The 19,027-nt window shown below is 41.1% G+C and overlaps 1 protein-coding gene and 1 long non-coding RNA gene across 9 annotated transcripts in view; one reads left to right on the top strand and one right to left on the bottom strand.

Moving 5' to 3' along the window:
• The window catches only part of LOC137321213 (uncharacterized), a 79,718-nt gene extending 68,739 nt beyond the window's left edge, over positions 1–10,979 (top strand). The window contains exon 3 of the long non-coding RNA XR_010962740.1: positions 9,547–10,979. This is a non-coding gene — a long non-coding RNA (uncharacterized lncRNA). The remainder of the gene's footprint in view (positions 1–9,546) is intronic.
• Positions 643–19,027, bottom strand: part of pip5k1ba (phosphatidylinositol-4-phosphate 5-kinase, type I, beta a) — a 157,722-nt gene continuing 139,337 nt past the window's right edge. For 6 of the 8 annotated variants that reach the window (XM_067983509.1, XM_067983512.1, XM_067983514.1 and 3 more), the window contains exons 14-16: positions 18,013–18,130; positions 15,308–15,415; positions 1,814–1,899 (exon numbers count right to left, since the gene is read on the bottom strand). In XM_067983509.1, coding sequence (XP_067839610.1) covers positions 15,353–15,415; positions 18,013–18,130 — 181 coding nt within the window. In that variant the 3' untranslated portion in view covers positions 1,814–1,899; positions 15,308–15,352. Of the gene's footprint in view, positions 1,900–15,307; positions 15,416–18,012; positions 18,131–19,027 lie in introns of all 8 variants that reach the window. The other 2 variants (XM_067983515.1, XM_067983517.1) reach the window with 2 other exon arrangements.

The raw sequence follows: 19,027 nt of genomic DNA, 5'->3' as shown, positions 1-19,027 counted from the left end.
GTGAAGGCCACCCAAAAGTAAGTTAACGTTTTAAAAAAAAACTTATCTTATTGTGGAGCAGAAGTGCTCCTCCCCACTCCATATTAAAACTGTGGCCTGCCACCGCTGGTCCTCTTCCCGATTGCCTCCCATGGATGAGCTTGCTTCAATGGTGCGAAGCAGTGCCGTCTCCAGAGAAGAGACAACCTGCCTTTGGATTGCCCAAAGGCTTGCGTCATAGCGCAGTGTAAGCCTCTTTTGACCCCGTGTAGTCGAAGAACCAGTACAGGGAATAAAATCCCAATTTTTCCACTCCCTGTACTACCGGTAAAAAGGAGCCCAATTTTAGGCTCTTAATTTTAGATGTATAGTGGCATATGACCTGGCTGCAGAAGCTGTTTATTTAAAAAATATATAATGCATTGGATTTTCCTGAATAGGTGAGCAAGGAGTGGTTTCCAGGACATAGGAACATAGAACAGGAGTAGGCCATTCAGCCCCTCAAGTCTGTTCTGCCATTCAATTAGATCATGGCTGATCTGTATTTTTTTGAACCAGTCTATCAGGTTTTAAGGTTTCTAGGACATATATGGAATTAAAGGACACACTTAATTGGTGTCATTAGAGAAAATTAAATATAGCATGGTGCAAATCAGCAAATCATTTTCTAGAATCAAGTACAACTTTCTTTTATTAGTTCTCTGCTGGTGGTTTCTTTCTAAGTGCTTTCTATTTGATTCAAAACATTGGTCAACAAAACTGAAGTTCAGTTTGCCTGAGACGCTGTGCATTACTAAACCATGTCCACCAGGGGATGCCAAACGTCTCCCCATTTCACAAATTCTCTCCTTACAGAAGAATAGCTACAGCAAGACATAATTTAAATAAATGTAGAAGCTCAATAATTATGTAACATTTAAATAATCTGAACACAATTGCTTAAAGAAAAATTTACAGATGATTCTACTTCAGAATGGCAGCAAAACTCAAGTCCTATACAATCTACATACATAATATGCAGCATTAATTTTAGCAGGCCATTCGATTCTTATATTATACGTCTGAGGAACATAATTTTTTCGGATCATTCCTGTACAATACTTTTTATGTTAAGTGGACATTAAGTTATAGGAAGCATCTCTCAAGCAAACTCCTTACAATTTTAAAGATATTTATTTACAGAGATCTTTAAGACCACCCCAGAAAGAGTTAATTAAAATAGACCTTTTGTCATTTTTAAAATAGATATCGAGATGAAGTACACACATTTCTGTAAACGTTTTTTTTTAAACTGACAGGTAAGCAAAACTAGGGTTTCTAGAGTATCTATCTGTTAATGTGGTCATGTGCAAACATTGCAATTCAATGCAAGTACAAAGTAGACAATTTTATCCATAGGCTGGTTAAAAGACTGCTTCTTAGGAAATTTAGCAAAATAGAACAGTTAACATTTACGCTTTAGGCGCAAGTGTTTTTGGCATCTGAAAAAAAAACTTTTTTTTTTAAAACTGCCAGATACTGAAATGTATGTAATCAAAACTACCAAAGTAACAAAATATAAATCTGGTAGAATTTCAGAACCAGTAAAAATGACAAACTCTTCAGTTGATGTTTAAAGTTCCAGGTGGGATCACAAGAATGAAAAAATAAACCAACCATTTGCACAGCAAGCAATACAGACTTAGTGCTGAAATGTGAAATGTTCCTTGTGACCCCTGTACTGCTCAATGTTTGTTGGCAAAGTCTATGGCATGTACCAGAGTTTATACAATCCTCTGTTTACTAAACAGGACTCCCATTTTAATTCTTCATGAGCAGGAGTGTAGAAAGTATCCTTCGTCTTCAGGTGAAGGAATGTTCAGTCTGGATTTACACTCTTCTTCTGCTGCCATCTGTTCAACCAATTCTTCAAGTTGATTACTAGGTAAAAACAAAAATCTTTCTTAGAGTTTCCAAAGGAAGACAATTGTAATAAACATTGTAACATTGCAATAACCTTCATGGGACATAGCTCTGTATATAAAATCATTATTTTAAATACACATTTTAGCATCTTAAAATAATTCATTTTGGAAACTTACTTTGCAGGCCCCTAGACCAAGGAATGCCAACATGCTGATATTTGTGGAATATGGGTATTATACAAAAAGTTTAAAGCTTTAAAAAAAAATACAAATTTTTCGTCAAAGCCAAGTTTGACAGGTTAGATTTTTGTAATTTTAATGAAATTCTACCCATTTTGGGTGCCATTTTTGGAGCACCCTCAAAGCTCCAAATATGAGGTGGCTGGTGACTGAGATAAGGCTACAGGTTGATGAAAAAGTGCAGCTTCAGTATGCTCAGCCCATAGATATATAAATGGCAGCTGTGCTACTCTGCTTGGTAGCAATTTATAAGATATTTCTTTTACATATTTGGTAGATTGCCATTGGCAGAATCAGAATATTAGTGGCTCCTTAACTAATGAATACAGTGTCATTTGCTTGTACAGACCATAAGAAAATTATAGCGTGAAAAATTAAAAATAACCATTCCATTTTAATACAAAATTAGATATAAAATATTAATTTATGGTAAAATAACATCCTCACCATATGACTGAATGCAATTATTACACAATGAAAATTTGAGCAGTAGGCTTCTTTTGCTTAATCCAGACTAAGAACAAAGCAATAGAAATCGTGCTTCCAGACATAACGCCTTGAATCTATATACGACACTGACCAATTATCTCCACTTTTTTTAAAATGAAAATGAAATAGTTTCAAGGTGAGGCTCAATCTTTATCAAGTAAATGAAGCACATTCTTCAATTCAAAAAATGACTAATGAACTTCCTAATTAAATATTGTGGAACTGCAGCGATTTCAAAATGACCTGATTGTATTGTAGCTGAATCTGCTTCTTTGCCCATTTCATCAAATTGTCAGTTGCCATAAAATATTACTGTATCTGGATTCAATCCAAATTTTGCCAAGAATCCCACTGTACGGCATAATTCTGAACAAGAACTTTTGTAACCACTACCAGGTTTTTTTTGGTGGGGGGAGGGGGATGGTTACCCTCTAATCATTTTCACCTCCAACTCTGAGCAAGGAACTGCTTGAGCATCTACGACCAAGAGAGTGGGCAATTTTCTCTCGGGTGTCAGTCAGTTCCACTGTGAAGTAGTTGCTAGTTAGCACAGGGTTATCGCTCCCTCCCTCCTGAGATACTTGGCCTTTGCTCAGGCCCCTCTCCAAAACAGCTCATCGTAGATCAAGAAGTCTGTGGAGCTACACGTTGGTGAACTAACAGGCTGCAGCATTTTGCTACCCTAACCACATTATTCTTGTAATAAGTTATCTACATTCATACTGGGCAAACCACATCATTCTTTGTCATACATAGCATTACGTAACTTGTAAAGAATGACCAAGCAAATTTGGTCCACTGTGCTTAGAATCTCAAAGAATAGAATTGTGAAGTACCTTCCACATTTTGGCAATATGCTCATAATCTTCCCTCATCCATGTTCGCTACTGATTAAATTTGGAACAGAAAGCATGTGGTGCATGTCTTATCTTAGCAACCACCTTCATGTCTTTGCAGCAACATTGAGTTTGACCTCAAATTCATGAACTAAACTGGTCTGGCTGAAGAGGACCTTCAAAAACGTTAAAGGTTTTCCCTAAAGGGAAACAAGGGTCAGCATTCAAAGGTAATCAATTCCTTCTGAAATCGATCATAGCTGGAAAACATTTGAGTTTTTGGGAAGACCCAGTGTGGAACCCATGCCTGCTCTCAAGCATGTGCATATACAGCAGCGTTCCCATGTTTTAGACAATGGAAAGACTCAGTCCATTTCACTTGCCTGTTCAATTTAGTTACTGGCACTAATCTACCAACCCAAGGAAGGTCAAACTCATGTTGTTACCGAGGTTGACTGAAGTTCATTCAGATGTAAAACTGGGGCTGAGGTGATGCGAATGTGCAGTCAGACTCCTCATTTTCCAATCATTTGACCGGAGAGTCGAGTTGGAAACTACTTCGGCTTAAGGCAGCGTATCCTTGTTCATATTAAACCACCAATTTCGATAGTTCTCTCGTGGTGGTTTATCGATAAAGTAGTTCACTCAAAGCCGAATATCTCAGTGTAAATGCACAGCATGGTGCTTTATTGATCCATACATATCAGGGAGATCCTTGGTCCATATTGCCTCATCTGACCTGTGGCTCCTATGACCTGCCCATCTTTCAGCATGCAGAAGTGCTTCCCTTGAGCTGACCCGGAAAGGCAACGGTACCATGAAACGATGGAGGACGTTTTCTTCACGTAGGGAACATAGCGTCCCTCTGTGCTGAAGGCACTTCAAAAGGCCTCATCGGCACTCTGGGACAAGTATACAGGTTTTTAAAATTTCTGTCAGTACTGTATTCAAAACTTTAACAGCAAAATTACCTTAATTAAATTACAATACATGGTACTGGATATTCTCCTATTACACATTTGTCTGAATTGTTCCAAATTCAGGTCTTTGTATAGAAAAGTAAAAAGTGACTTAAAACTGGATTTTTTGCAGCTCAGTTTAATTCACCTTAAACAGTGATTTTAGTCAAATATGTTGGAGTTAAAGGAGAGTAGAGCTTTAAACTAAAAAAGGTGGGGGGGGGGGGGAAGAAGGGAGGTGAGAGGAAATTTAGAAATCTAAAGAAAAAAGACAAGGCAATAGAGCAGTGTAACGATTTGGGTAAAGATAAGCAGAGTGTGACGGAAGGGATAGAGCTTTTAACAGGGACAGAGCATTTAACAGAAACAGTGCGTCAACGAATAAGGTCAAAGCAGGGAATAATGGTAAAAAGTTAAAATTAAAGGCTCTTTATCTGAATGTACAAAGCATGCGTAACAAGATAGACGAATTAGTGGCACAAATAGAGATAAATGGGTTTGATCTACTAGGCATTACAGAGATGTGGTTGCAAGGTGACCAAGGTTGGGAACTAAATATTCCAGGGTACTTGACGTTTTGGAAAGATAGGCAGAATGGAAAAAGGTGGGGGGGGGGGGGAAGCCCTGATAATAAAGGATGACATAAGGACAGGAGTGAGTAACACCTTGGCTCTGAAAATCAGGAAGTAGAATCAGTATGGGTGGAGATAAGAAATAACAAGGGGCAGAAAACACCGGTGAGAGTAGTTTATAGGCCCCCTAATAGTAGCTATATGATTGAACAGAGCTTGTAACAAAGGTAATACAATAATCATGAGGGACTTTAATTTTCATATAGACTGGGCAAATCAAATTGGCAAAGGTAGTCTGGAGGACTAGTTCATGGAATGCATTCGAGATAGCTTCCTAGAACAATGTCATGGAACCAATCAGGGAACAGGCTATTTTAGATCTTGTATTGTGTAATGATACAGGGTAATTTGTAATCTCATAGTAAAGGAATCTCTGGGGAAGTGTGATCATAATATGATAGAATTTTACGGAGTTCGAGAGCGACATATTTGAGTCCGAAACTAGAGTCTTAAACTTAAATAAAGCCAATTATGTAGGTGTGAGGGAAGAGTTGGCTAAGGTAGATTGGGAAATTAGATTAAAGATATGACGGTAGATAAGCAGTGGCAAACGTTTAAAGAAATATTTCAAAATTCTCAACGAATATATATTTCACTGAGAAATAAAAACTCCACGGGAAAAGTGATCCATCCTTGGCCAACGAAAGACGTTAAGGGTAGTATTAGATTAAAAGAAGAGGCTTATAATGTTGCAAAGAATAGTAGTAAGCCTGAGAATTTTAGAAACCAAAGGATGACCAAAAAATTGATAAAAAGGGAGAAAATAGAATGAGAGTAAACGAGCAAGAAATATAAAAACAGACTAAGAGCTTCTACAAGTATGTAAAAAGGAAGAGTTTAGCAAAAGTAAATGTTGGTCCCTTAGAGGTTGAAACAGGAGAAATTATAATGAGGAATAAGGAAATGGCAGAGATGTTAAACAAATATTTTGTACCTATCTTCACAGTAGAAGACACAAAGCATACCAAAAATAGTGGGGAACCAAGGGCCTAATGAGAGTGAGGAACTTAAAGAAACTAATATCAGTAGAGAAAAAGTACTTGAGAAACTAATGGAACTAAAAGCTGAAATCCCTGGACCCGATGGTCCACATCCTAGGGTTCTAAAAGAGGTGGCTGCAGAGATAGTGGATGCATTGGTTGTGATCTTTCAAAATTCCCCAGATTCTAGAACGGTCCCAGCGGATTGGAAGGTAGCAAATGTAACGCCGCTATTCAAGAAAGGAGGGAGAGAGAAAACAGGGAACTACAGGTCAGTTAGCCTGACATCAGTCGTTGGGAAAATGCTGGAGTCCATTATTAAGGAAATGCTAACAGGGCACTTAGAAAATCATAATATGATTAGGCAGAGTCAACATGGTTTTATGAAAGGGAAATTGTGATTAACAAATTTATTAGAGTTCTTTGTGGGTGTAACTAGCAGGGTAGATAAAGGGGAACCAGTGGATGTAGTATATTTGGATTTCCAAAAGGCATTCAGTAAGGTGCCGCACAAAAGGTTGTTATGCAAGATAAGGGCTCATGGGGCTGTGGGTAATGTATTAGCATGGATAGAGGATTGGTCATCGGACAGAAAACAGAGAGTAGGGATAAATGGGTCATTTTCAGCTTGGCAAACTGTAACTAGTAGGGTGCCGCAAGGATCGGTGCTTGGGCCTCATCTATTTACAATCTATATTAATGACTTAGATGAAGGGACCGAGTGTATTGTATTCAAGTTTGCTGACGATACAAAGGTAGGTGGGAAAGTAAGCTGTGAGGAGGACACAAGGAGTCTGTAAAGGGATCCAGACAGGTTAAGTGAGTGGGCAAGAAGGTGGTATGGTAGGCAGGTGGGCAAGGTAGATGGAGTATAATGTGGGGAAATGTGAGGTTAACTTTGGAGGAAGAATAGAAAAGCAGAATATTTTTACCTGGTGAGAAACTTAAATGTTGGTGTTCAGAGAGACTTGGGTGTCCTCGTACAAGAAACACAAAGTTAACATGCAGGTACAGCAAGCAATTAGGAAGGCAAATAGCATGTTGGCCTTTATTGCAAAGGGGCTGGAGTACAAGAGTAAGGAAGTCTTACTACAATTGTACAGAGCTTTGGTGAGACCGCACCTGGAGTACTGCGTTCAGTTTTCGTCTCCTTATATAAGGAAGGATAAAGGCAGTCCAACGAAGGCTCACTAGATTGATTCCTGGGATGGGAGGGTTGGCCTAAGATGTGAGATGGAGTAAAATGGGCCTATATTCTCTGGAGTTTAGAAGAATGAGAGGTGATCTCATTGAAACATACAAAGGTTCTGAGGGGGCTTGACAGGGTAGATATTGAGAGGTTGTTTCCCCTGGCTGGAGAGTCTAGAACTAGGGGGCATAGTCTCCGGATAAGGGGTTGGCCATTTAAGACTGAGATGAGGAGGAATTTCTTTACTCAGAGGGTTGTGAATCTTTGGAATTCTCTACCCCAGAGGGCTATGGATGCTGAGTCATTGAATATATTCAAGGCTGAGAATGGATGATTTTTGGACTCGAGGGGAATCAAGGGATATGGGGATCAGGCGGGAAAGTGGAGTTGAGGGCGAAGATCAGCCATGATCTGACTGAATGGTGGAGCAGGCTCGAGGGCCCATATGACCTACTCCTGCTTCTGTTTATGTTCTTATGAGTCTTAAATGACAGTTTACGGTTATGATCTAACTTTTCAATGGTTAGATTGGGAAGGCGGTGCTTGATCACGAGAGCTACATTATCTGCCAGCCATTTCCAGCCCATTTATGCTGTCACCTTGGGGGAGGGGTCAGGGAAACATTGCACACGTGCAAAAGAATGAACCCCCCAGAATTATGAGACAATTTGAAACAGTCCTGAAAACAGCTGCCCTTTCAGTCCTTGAGTGAACAAGAGCTAGAAATGCTGATCATCTGCTCCAAAAGTGGCCCATTAGCAACTAGTTATACTTTTGAGTAAAAGGTGCAATGTTTAGTGATTCTTCAAAATCTATAACAATCGATATGATTTAGCCACCAGTCTCTAGACTTCCTTTCCCTCACAAATTCCTAACATTATAGTTCTTGGCGTTAAAGTTGAATGTTTTGCATGCAAAGTTAAGAGTATTTGTCAAAGTGCTCAGACACTTGTAACTTCTAGCCCAAAACATCAGAGCATTTCATATTGTTGCAACATGTAATGCAGTAAATTGAACAAAGACCACTTTCAGTGTTCATTTTATGGGTGTTGTGGGTTGGAATTTTAATTTACTTTGCCCTCTTGAAACAGCAGTTGTGAAATCACAAATCTAATTTGGTTTTCCTCCTATATCACTTCTCTTTCTGTTACAGTGAACAGAAAGATTAGTAGTCAGGGAGGAAAACAAAAATAATAGGTTGTGCATTCAAGTTCCACTCCAGAGACTTCAGCACAAAATCCAGGCTGAAACTCCCAGTGCCAATACTGAGGGAGTGCTGCACTTTCGGAGGTGCCGTCTTTTGGATGAAACGTTAAACCGAGGCCCCGTCTGCCCTCTCGGATGGACATAAAAGATCCCATGGCATTATTTTGAAGAAAAGCAGGAGTTCTCCCTGGTGTCCTGGCCAATATTTCTCCCTCAACCAACATCACAGATTATCTGATCATTATCGCATTGCTATTTGTGGGATCTTGCTGTGCGCAACATTAGCTGCTGCGTTTCCTTCATTACAACACAGTGGCTACACTTCAAAAGTACTTTATTGGCTGTAAAGCTCTTTGGGGCGCTCTGAGGTCGTGAAAGGTGCTATATAAATGCAAGTTCCTTTTTTTTTAAGCATATCAATTGGAAGAAAAACATGTTTCTGGAAGGAATCCTTAACAATAGGTGCTAAAAGATCACTTTATTTACCAGATCAGCATGGTCAAAGTTGAACATTTTAACTGAGTTTTTACTTTCTACAGGCACTCCCTATAGGCAAACACTGAAATATTACTCAAATAACAAGGAAATTACTTTCCTGTTGCATGCACACCTATAAATTGCCCCCATAAACACAACTGCCCAATCAGTCCACCATAAGTCATTTAAAGGCACTTATTTATCTTAAAAAACAATTCTCGTCTCAGGAGAGGAGCCGTTGTGTGATTTGCCCTTCGGTTGACATTTGGATGCTAAGCTCCAATGGAGACTTGATTGAGAGTGTAAATATGCAGGGCTCCCCGAGTTTACCTTGCTGCAGCAGAAATCCTTAAATCATACAGCAGATTTGTACACCCATATTTCTGCAGCTCATAACAGGGGAACCGCCATCTGAAAAAGCACCTAAAGAGAACTTGCAAAATGGGGCATTATTGCATCTAGCTTAGTGTGGCTATAGGTAGGATTTGGTACAATTTGCACTGACTTAGAATATTATCCCACTTATACCAGGGTGGCTTTGGAGGAGGCAGGTTGGAAAATCGTAGCCGTCATTTTCTGCTTTACCTACCCAGTCCTCGCTGCACACAAGCATACACATAATACTTATGCATGCATTTTTTTTTTCCTTTTGTAGATTTGTTCAACTGGACCTCATACAGCAGTCGAGTTGGGAGGTAGACTACAATGTGGGAATGTAAACCAGCTACAGGTGAAAGGGAATGATCAATGAAGCGGTGGCCTTATTTCCAAAAGGTGTAAGATTCAGAAAGGAAGGCTAAATGTCTTTACTGACTAGGACTGAAAACTGTTTCAGGTCTCAAGTGTGTCCAACTTTACTTGGTCATGGCAGAATTCAAAATGCTCAGTACAAAGTTGTGCACTAACTGCTGTATCTCTTAAATCTGTTGATCTTTGCTTATTTTAGAATGTCACCATATAAAAACATCGGTTCTGAAATTATACTGTGGGATACTAGTGTACAAACACAATGGGCCAGATCTTGCTGGAGTGAGGCATCTTGCGACATGTCCAGTTAGACTTTTTCCTCCACCCTTCAGCTCAAAATTCTTTGCTCTGTAACTTGCTGGAAGTGCGAGCTGATAACGGGCGCGGCGAGGGCAAAGGACATCTGGGACCTTAGTGAATGACGGGACCAACAGTCTATCTCCTTAATCAAGGAAATTTAAAAGATTGAGAAAGAAACAGGAACGCCAGAGAAGGAAAGAGTGTGAATTAGGGTCAAATCAGGTACAGAAAGAAAAATAAAGAGGGGGAAAAAGATTGGATTAAGAAAGAGATAAAGAGATAGAAAGGAAAAGTAAAAATCAGGAAAAGTAAAATCTGACATTTTAAAAATCTCCAACAATTTACTACCTGATGGAATGAGACACTACACTTTTAATTGTTCATTTTCTGGGCCAGAGAGGTTGATTGACAGTCGTTAACAATTATCACATCATTAAAAAGGTACTTAGTTAATTACCAAACTTAACTTTCTGCAGTGAGTTTAAAAGGCAATTAATGTGCAAATCCAGCAAGCTCTTAAAAATAACGGGGAGGTTGAGGGCGAGATGCCGTTTGTGAGAAGCAAATGGTCGGAGCGGTGTAAATCAACCAGCAAATCGAGCAGCAAATCTTGGAGATTCACAACTCACGGCGTATCTCTTCATCCCCTGAACTTGCTGGCTGATTTGCTCATTAACAGTGTGCGTCGTTAACACACAGTTATTTTTCCAGCAAGTTCTAGCTCAACGTATTGTGCCTGCAACTCCTCTCTTACATTTTAGCCAAGGCATTAACCCATTTAAAATAGAGAGTGGATTTTCAGATGAATACATTAAGCTTTGTATGTTAGTATCCCACAATGCAATTTCAGGATGACTGTTTACAGCAACAGATAATAGTTTATCAGCAGTTGTATATCCTGCTATTACAGTAAGGAAGTAATGTTTCTAAACTGGCCTTTCCCACCAAATAAAAATCACAAGCATCTGAACAATTTGAACTTTGCATTGTTTGAGCATGCAATTTATATCTCCTTATTCACTGTCATAGGTATTCAAACTCAAGTCCCTGGATCCTCAGAGACCCACAAGGGTCAGTCTTTTGTCATATTTCTGTGTTTGTTGATTTACTAACAACAACTTGCATTTATATAGTGTCTTTAATGTAATAAAACGTTCCAAGGCACGTCACAGGAGTGGTTATCAAACAAAATTTGACAGCAAGCCACATAAAATGATATTAGGGCAAGGCTTGGTCAAAGAGATGGCTTTTAAGGAGCGTATTAAAGGAGGACAGAGAGGTAGAGAGTCAGAGAAGTTTAGGGAGGGAATTCCAGAGCTTAGGGCCCAGGCACCTGAAGGGACAGCCACCAATGGCAGAGAGAAGAAAATTAGGGATGCACAAGAGACCAGAATTGGAGGAGTGCAGAGATCACAGCGGATTGTAGGGCTGGAGATAGGGAGGGGCGAGGCTATGGAGGGATTTGAAAACAAGGATGAGAATTTTGAAATCAAGGTGTTGCAGGTCAGCGAACACAGGGGTGATAGGTGAACGGGACTTGGTGAGAGTTAGGATATGGGCAACAGAGTTTTTTTTAAATTCGTTCACGGGATGTGGGCGTCGCTGGCGAGGCCAGCATTTATTGCCCATCCCTAATTGCCCTCGAGAAGGTAGTGGTGAGCCGCCTTCTTGAACCGCTGCAGTCCGTGTGGTGACGGTTCTCCCACAGTGCTGTTAGGAAGGGAGTTCCAGGATTTTGACCCAGCGACGATGAAGGAACGGCGATATATTTCCAAGTCGGGATGGTGTGTGACTTGGAGGGGAACGTGCAGGTGGTGTTGTTCCCATGTGCCTGCTGCTCTTGTCCTTCTAGGTGGTAGAGGTCGCGGGTTTGGGAGGTGCTGTCGAAGAAGCCTTGGCGAGTTGCTGCAGTGCATCCTGGGGATGGCACACACTGCAGCCACAGTGCGCCGGTGGTGAAGGGAGTGAATGTTTAGTGTGGTGGATGGGGTGCCAATCAAGCGGGCTGCTTTATCTTGGATGGTGTCGAGTTTCTTGAGTGTTGTTGGAGCTGCACTCATCCAAGCAAGTGGAGAGTATTCCATCACACTCCTGACTTGTGCCTTGTAGATGGTGGAAAGGCTTTGGGGAGTCAGAAGGTGAGTCACTCGCTGCAGAATACCCAGCCTCTGACCTGCTCTCGTAGCCACAGTATTTATATGGCTGGTCCAGTTCAGTTTCTGGTCAATGGTGACCCCCAGGATGTTGATGGTGGGGGATTCGGTGATAGTAATGCCGTTGAATGTCAGGGGGAGGTGGTTAGACTGTCTCTTGTTGGAGATGGTCATTGCCTGGCACTTATCTGGCGCGAATGTTACTTGCCACTTATGAGCCCAAGCCTGGATGTTGTCCAGGTCTTGCTGCATGCGAGCTCGGACTGCTTCATTATTTGAGGGGTTGCGAATGGAACTGAACACTGTGCAGTCATCAGCGAACATCCCCATTTCTGACCTTATGATGGAGGGAAAGTCATTGATGAAGCAGCTGAAGATGGTTGGGCCTAGGACACTACCCTGAGGAACTCCTGCAGCAATGCCCTGGGGCTGAGACGATTGGCCTCCAACAGACCGCCATCTTCCTTTGTGCTAGGTATGACTCCAGCCACTGGAGAGTTTTCCCCCTGATTCCCATTGACTTCAATTTTACTAGGGCTCCTTGGTGCCACACTCGGTCAAATGCTGCCTTGATGTCAAGGGCAGTCACTCTCACCTCACCTCTGGAATTCAGCTCTTTTGTCCATGTTTGGACCAACGCTGTAATGAGGTCTGGAGCCGAGTGGTCCTGGCGGAACCCAAACTGAGCATCGGTGAGCAGGTTATTGGTGAGTAAGTGCCGCTTGATAGCACTGTCGATGACACCTTCCATCACTTTGCTGATGATTGAGAGTAGACTGATGGGGCGGTAATTAGCTGGATTGGATTTGTCCTGCTTTTTGTGGACAGGACATACCTGGGCAATTTTCCACATTGTCGGGTAGATGCCAGTGTTGTAGCTGTACTGGAACAGCTTGGTTAGAGGCGCAGCTAGTTCTGGAGCACAAGTCTTCAGCACTACAGCTGGGATGTTGTCGGGCCCCATAGCCTTTGCTGTATCCAGTGCACTCAGCCATTTCTTGATATCACGTGGAGTGAATCGAATTGGCCGAAGACTGGCTTCTGTGATAGTGGGGATATCGGGAGGAGGCAGAGATGGATCATCCACTCGGCACTTCTGGCTGAAGATGGTTGCAAACGCTTCAGCCTTGTCTTTTGCACTCACGTGCTGGACTCCGCCATCATTGAGGATGGGGATGTTTGCAGAGCCTCCTTCTCCCGTTAGTTGTTTAATTGTCCACCACCATTCACGACTGGATGTGGCAGGACTGCAGAGCTTTGATCTGATCCGTTGGTTGTGGAATCGCTTAGCTCTGTCTATAGCATGTTGCTTCCGCTGTTTAGCATGCATGTAGTCCTGAGCTGTAGCTTCACCAGGTTGGCACCTCATTTTTAGGTACGCCTGGTGCTGCTCCTGGCATGCTCTTCTAGACTCCTCATTGAACCAGGGTTGATCCCCTGGCTTGTTGGTAATGGTAGAGTGAGGAATATGCCGGGCCATGAGGTTACAGATTGTGCTGGAATACAATTCTGCTGCTGCTGATGGCCCACAGCGCCTCATGGATGCCCAATTTTGAGCTGCTAGATCTGTTCTGAATCTATCCCATTTAGCACGGTGGTAGTGCCACACAACACGTTGGATGGTGTCCTCAGTGCGAAGACGGGACTTCATCTCCACGAGGACTGTGCGGTGGTCACTCCTACCAATACTGTCATGGACAGATGCATTTGCGACAGGTAGATTGGTGAGAACGAGGTCAAGTAAGTTTTTCCCCTCGTGTTGGTTCGCTCACCACCTGCCGCAGGCCCAGTCTAGCAGCTATGTCCTTCAGGACTCGGCCAGCTCGGTCAGTAGTGGTGCTACCGAGCCACTCTTGGTGATGGACATTGAAGTCCCCCACCCAGAGTACATTTTGTGCCCTTGCTACCCTCAGTGCTTCCTCCAATTGGTGCTCAACATGGAGGAGGACTGATTCATCAGCTGAGGGAGGACGGTAGGTGGTAATCAGCAGGAGGTTTCCTTGCCCATGTTTGACCTGATGCCATGAGATTTCATGGGGTCCAGAGTCAATGTTGAGGACTCCCAGGGCTACTCCCTCCTGACTGTATTTCACTGTACCACCACCTCTGGTGGGTCTGTCCTGCCGGTGGGACAGGACATACCCAGGGATGGTGATGGAAGAGTCTGGGACATTGGCTGAAAGGTATGATTCTGTGAGTATGGCTATGTCAGGCTGTTGCTTGACTAGTCTGTGGGACAGCTCTCCCAATTTTGGCACAAGTCCCCAGATGTTAGTAAGGAGGACCTTGCAGGGTCGACTGGGCTTGGTGTTTTGCCGTTGTCGTGTCCGGTGCCTAGTGGTCCGATGCCGGGTGGTCCGTCCGGTTTTATTCTTATTATGACTTTTCGTAGCGAGATTTTACAACTGAGTGGCTTGCTAGGCCATTTCAGAGGGCAATTAAGAATCAACCACATTGCTGTGGATCTGGAGTCACATATCGGCCAGACCGGGTAAGGATGGCAGGTTTCCTTCCCTAAAGGACATTAGTGAACCAGATGGGTTTTTACGACAATCCGGTAGTTTCATGGCCATCATTACTGATACTAGTATTTTAATTCCAGATTTTATTTAATTAATTTAATTTTAAAAAAAATTAATTAATTGAATTTAAATTCGCCAGCTGCCGTGGCGGGATTTGAACTCATGACTCTGGATTTTAGTCCAGGCCTTTGGATTATTAGTCCAGTAACATAACCACTATGCTACTGTACCCTGTTCAAGTTTACAGAGGGTGTAAGGTGGGAGGCCGGCTCCTAACCCTAATGCAATGGAATAGTTGAGTCTAGCGATAACAAAAGGCATGGATGAGGGTTTCAGCAGATGAGCTGAGGCAGAGATGGCCGATGTTACTAACGCGTTAGTTCTGCCGCTGTGTACTAATAAAAAAAGGTTTTCTGCAATGATAGCATAGTTTTCTTTTCGGTTGCTGAAGTAATCATTCACAGGTGAGGATAGGTTGTTCCCAGGAGTTTGTCAACATTTGCAGGGGGTCCCTGGTATAAAAAAACCTTGAAAACCATTGATATAAAAGGCAATAGATAAAAATAAAATTAAAAATGAAGGCCCATTATTATCAGTGCCCTAACTAAGGAGAAGAAACCTAATTAAATTCAGTTCCTCATGGAAACACAAGCTGAAGCAGCAAATAAAAAGCAAAATGATATTGGCGAATTACCATAAAATCCAAATTCTAACTCCCACAAGTATATAAGTCGCTCCCCTACTTTACGGTCGATGTTTCAGTAAAAATCCCAGGAGTCTCATTCATGTATAAGCTGTTCCCCTATATTTACAGGACATAAAAACATGCATGAAGGTGTGACTTATATCAGCATAAAATCTGGTGTATATCACAATTTAAGCACTTGTACGACTAATGTCGAAACAGATCACTCGAGATGTAAAGAGTTACTCATTCAACATAAGCATTTTGTCCTATGAATTTCAAGAAAGGTAAGAGGCTACAGAGTACACATCTTCATGCAATTTTGAATCATATTGCTTTGAAAAAGTGAAAAAGGATTGCATTGATTTTTCATGCACACCAAAGAAAAAGTTTCTTAAACATTTTATGGGCCCTCCTTCATGTCTTCCATTACTTCTAGGAAACATCAAAACAGAAAATATTGAATGTGGCACACTTCTATAGTGGGCATGCACCACTTCAAACACAGACATCATGCGAGATTCCACTGTGACAATATAAAGACAACAATTCTACAAGATGTCACTGTTCATATTTACAAATGTGATTTTTGTCATGATCACATCTCTCTATGGGGATGCAGTGGTGCATTGGAACACCAACAAATTGTACCCACAGAGATGGGATATAGGTTGTCCGTCTGATCAGTTTGAACATGGGCCAAGCACTTTTCAAGAGGAAATAAACAAATAAAGAACAAGCCTGTCTGATCGATGTTAGGAGAAAAGCAATCTGGGTTTCCGTTCACCTGCACCAGATCGAAAGCTCTCTCGCTCTCTCTCGTTAAAACTCTCATCTAGCTCGAGTTCCAATTCTGACTGACGTTTTCTTTCTGATCTTTTTTGGTTATCTGGAGAGACAACTGGCTAGAGAAAGTTACTCCTCATTTATTGTTCCAACGTGCATCTTGGTACGCCACCAGGACCTTGTGCTGGAGGTGCCCGTAGTTCAGTCTGTCCTTCCATTTTGACCAATGGGCAGGGATAAAGAGTACAGAATTGTGCATTTATAAATCACTCTCTCTCACACACACACGTGCACAAATGGATGGTGAAAGAGAATTTGTACTTCCAGTGCCAATGGTTATGCCATAACCTGAGACACAATTATTTGCAATATTTTTCCCATAAACGTGTGGTTTTCAGCACACTTCTAACAGTAGTTTCAGACAAATGACTAACACAATTTGCACAGAAATTGGTATTTAAGAAGTGAAGTATTATGCATGACAAGTACTTTAGGTGTCAGCCGTGGCTCAGTGGGTAGCACTCTCGCCTCGAGTCAGAAGGTTGTGGGTTCAAGTCCACTCCAGAGACTTGAACCCATAATCCAGGCCGACGCTTCAGTGCAGTACGGAGAGAGTGCTGCCATCTTTTGGATGGGACATTAAACCGAGGCCCCGTCTGCCTTCTCAGGTGGATGGAAAAGATCCCATGCTACAGGAGTTCTTCCCATGGTGTCCTGGCCAATATTTATCCCTCAACCAACATAACTAACAGATTATTTGGTCATTACCTCATTGCTGTTTGTGGGATCTTGCTGTGAGCAAATTGGCTGCCATGTTTCCTACATTACAACAGTGACTACACTTAACGTGCTTTGGGATGGCCTGAGATTGTGAAAGGCGCTATATAAATGCAAGTTCTTTCTTTCTTTACTTGTACTCATACGTAATTTTCTTTTAATGTGAAAAGCTATTGACTTTTTTCTCTCATCTTCACTTGGTATTTGACTTGTGTTAAGAATGTTGTATGCTCAACATTTTATGCTATAGTGTATTGTTGAGATATATTAAAGAAAAAATAATTTTACAAGGCAACGCAGTGAAAACCAAAAGTCATTTAAAACTGAACAGCCTTCAAAACAGGCACTCCTCTGCTAAATGCATACATTTTACAATATGAAATGAAATAAAATCAAACAAAGCGAGGCCTGCTGTATAATTACCAGGACAAATTACAAGCTTCTTGTAAAAACATTATAACCTAATCCAGAATTTTTCATATTTCTGGAAGTTTTAAAAACTTTTGACAACCGTAAATAGCTTTCTTTCCCTCCCTTCCTCCCCTCAACCCCCCACCCCCACCATTACTCTGAAAAGTCACTTCTCCATCACTGCACACTATGTGTTTAATATATTTGCTCACAAAAATTGAATGAAGCCAAAATATTTCATTAGTATTCCAGTATTTTCAAAGTGGTTTATTCTCATTTATCACCTGCCTGGCAAACAGGGTCAGGATGCACTGCGGCAGAAGTACAGAGTTGCTAATTGCCCACATTGATCCAAAATGGTTGACTTGGCAATGAAATAAAACAAAACAAAAAAAATACATCTCAAATTGATCCATTAATCTTTTTCACTTTTCATAATTAAATTATTCAAACACAGGAAGGAAAATAAACAGCTTGCTGGCTGTGTACATGCCATTTACCTTAATTAGTATTTTGTAAATGAAGATCATTTGACCAAAGGATGAATTCCATGAAGAATGGATTTGTAAACAAGCCATTTATCAGTGTGAATTACAAAATATAAAGCAGTACTTTAATAATTGTTGGCACAAAGGTATCGTATTTTTGATTCAATCATATGATTGTATTAGAGTATTTGCAGCAGTAAAAAGAAGCCAGTGTTCTTGGTGAATAGGTCATTCCCCTTCATAGGTACTTACCAAATGAATGTCAAATTCAGAATCGTCATCATTTTCTATTTCCAGTGTACTTTGCTCCAACGTCAAACAGATTGCGCTGTCTTCCAAAGTCACGGTGGAACTAGTCGGGTTACCTTCCCTGAAATTACATTTTTTAAAATTAAAAAATGTAGTTTGCCAATAATATATATATTTGAGATTATTGAGGTACGGTTTGGCACCTGATGTTGCACTAAAGATTTCTGCATATTCTATAAACCAACCACATTTGATGCTGGTTGAATATCAGTATTGGTTTGTAGCAGGGAGGAAATGCATGAACGAGCTTACAGTATTTAAGCAGGTTCAAAAGGACAAGAATGAAAGTAGTTTTTAAATCAACAAGATTTAAAAAGAGCCTAAATATTTTCCTATTGGAGGGGGAAAAGATTAGAGTTGTGTAAAACAATCTATTTTTCAAAAAAAAACATCAAAGGGAATAAGTGGGATATATATTGGTAAGAAATTTTGTGCTAACATAGCAAACCAACAACTAACCTTTCCACAAAAAAATATAGTTGGAACGTAGGAGAGTTTAGTTACAGGTGTGTTTGAATGAGGCGCATTAGGACAGAAACCTGGTTAGTAAACAACTCTTCAAACAAAAGATCAAGCTTCAACTACCGTCATTATGAGCAGCCTTTAACATCTGCTCACTGTGAGAATTTAACAGTATTAAGGCTAACTAATTATACACTTAAAAAAAAACAGCGAACAGGACTTCCACAGTGATAACAGGCTACAACAAAAAAGTTTAAATAGTAGCTAACCATCATCTGAACCAACAAACAAATTGTCCATCTTGAAATGACTTCAGTATGTGTACTTTCTTTGCCCAACCATTGCAAATTACTGCTGACTGAAATTTGCTGATTCCAAACAAATGGATTTCGATTAACACCAGATGGGAGCATTTGACACAATGAGAAATCTCTGGTTGCACACTTTTTAAAGTAATACAATCACTGTGGCTTCCTTCACCACCCAAGACCAATCT

This window comes from Heptranchias perlo, chromosome 4, assembly GCF_035084215.1.
Source record: "Heptranchias perlo isolate sHepPer1 chromosome 4, sHepPer1.hap1, whole genome shotgun sequence".
In the NCBI taxonomy this organism is placed as follows: Eukaryota; Metazoa; Chordata; class Chondrichthyes; order Hexanchiformes; family Hexanchidae; genus Heptranchias; species Heptranchias perlo.
The sequence above is the reverse complement of the archived record's forward strand: the minus strand, read 5'-3'. Positions and strand labels throughout refer to the sequence as shown.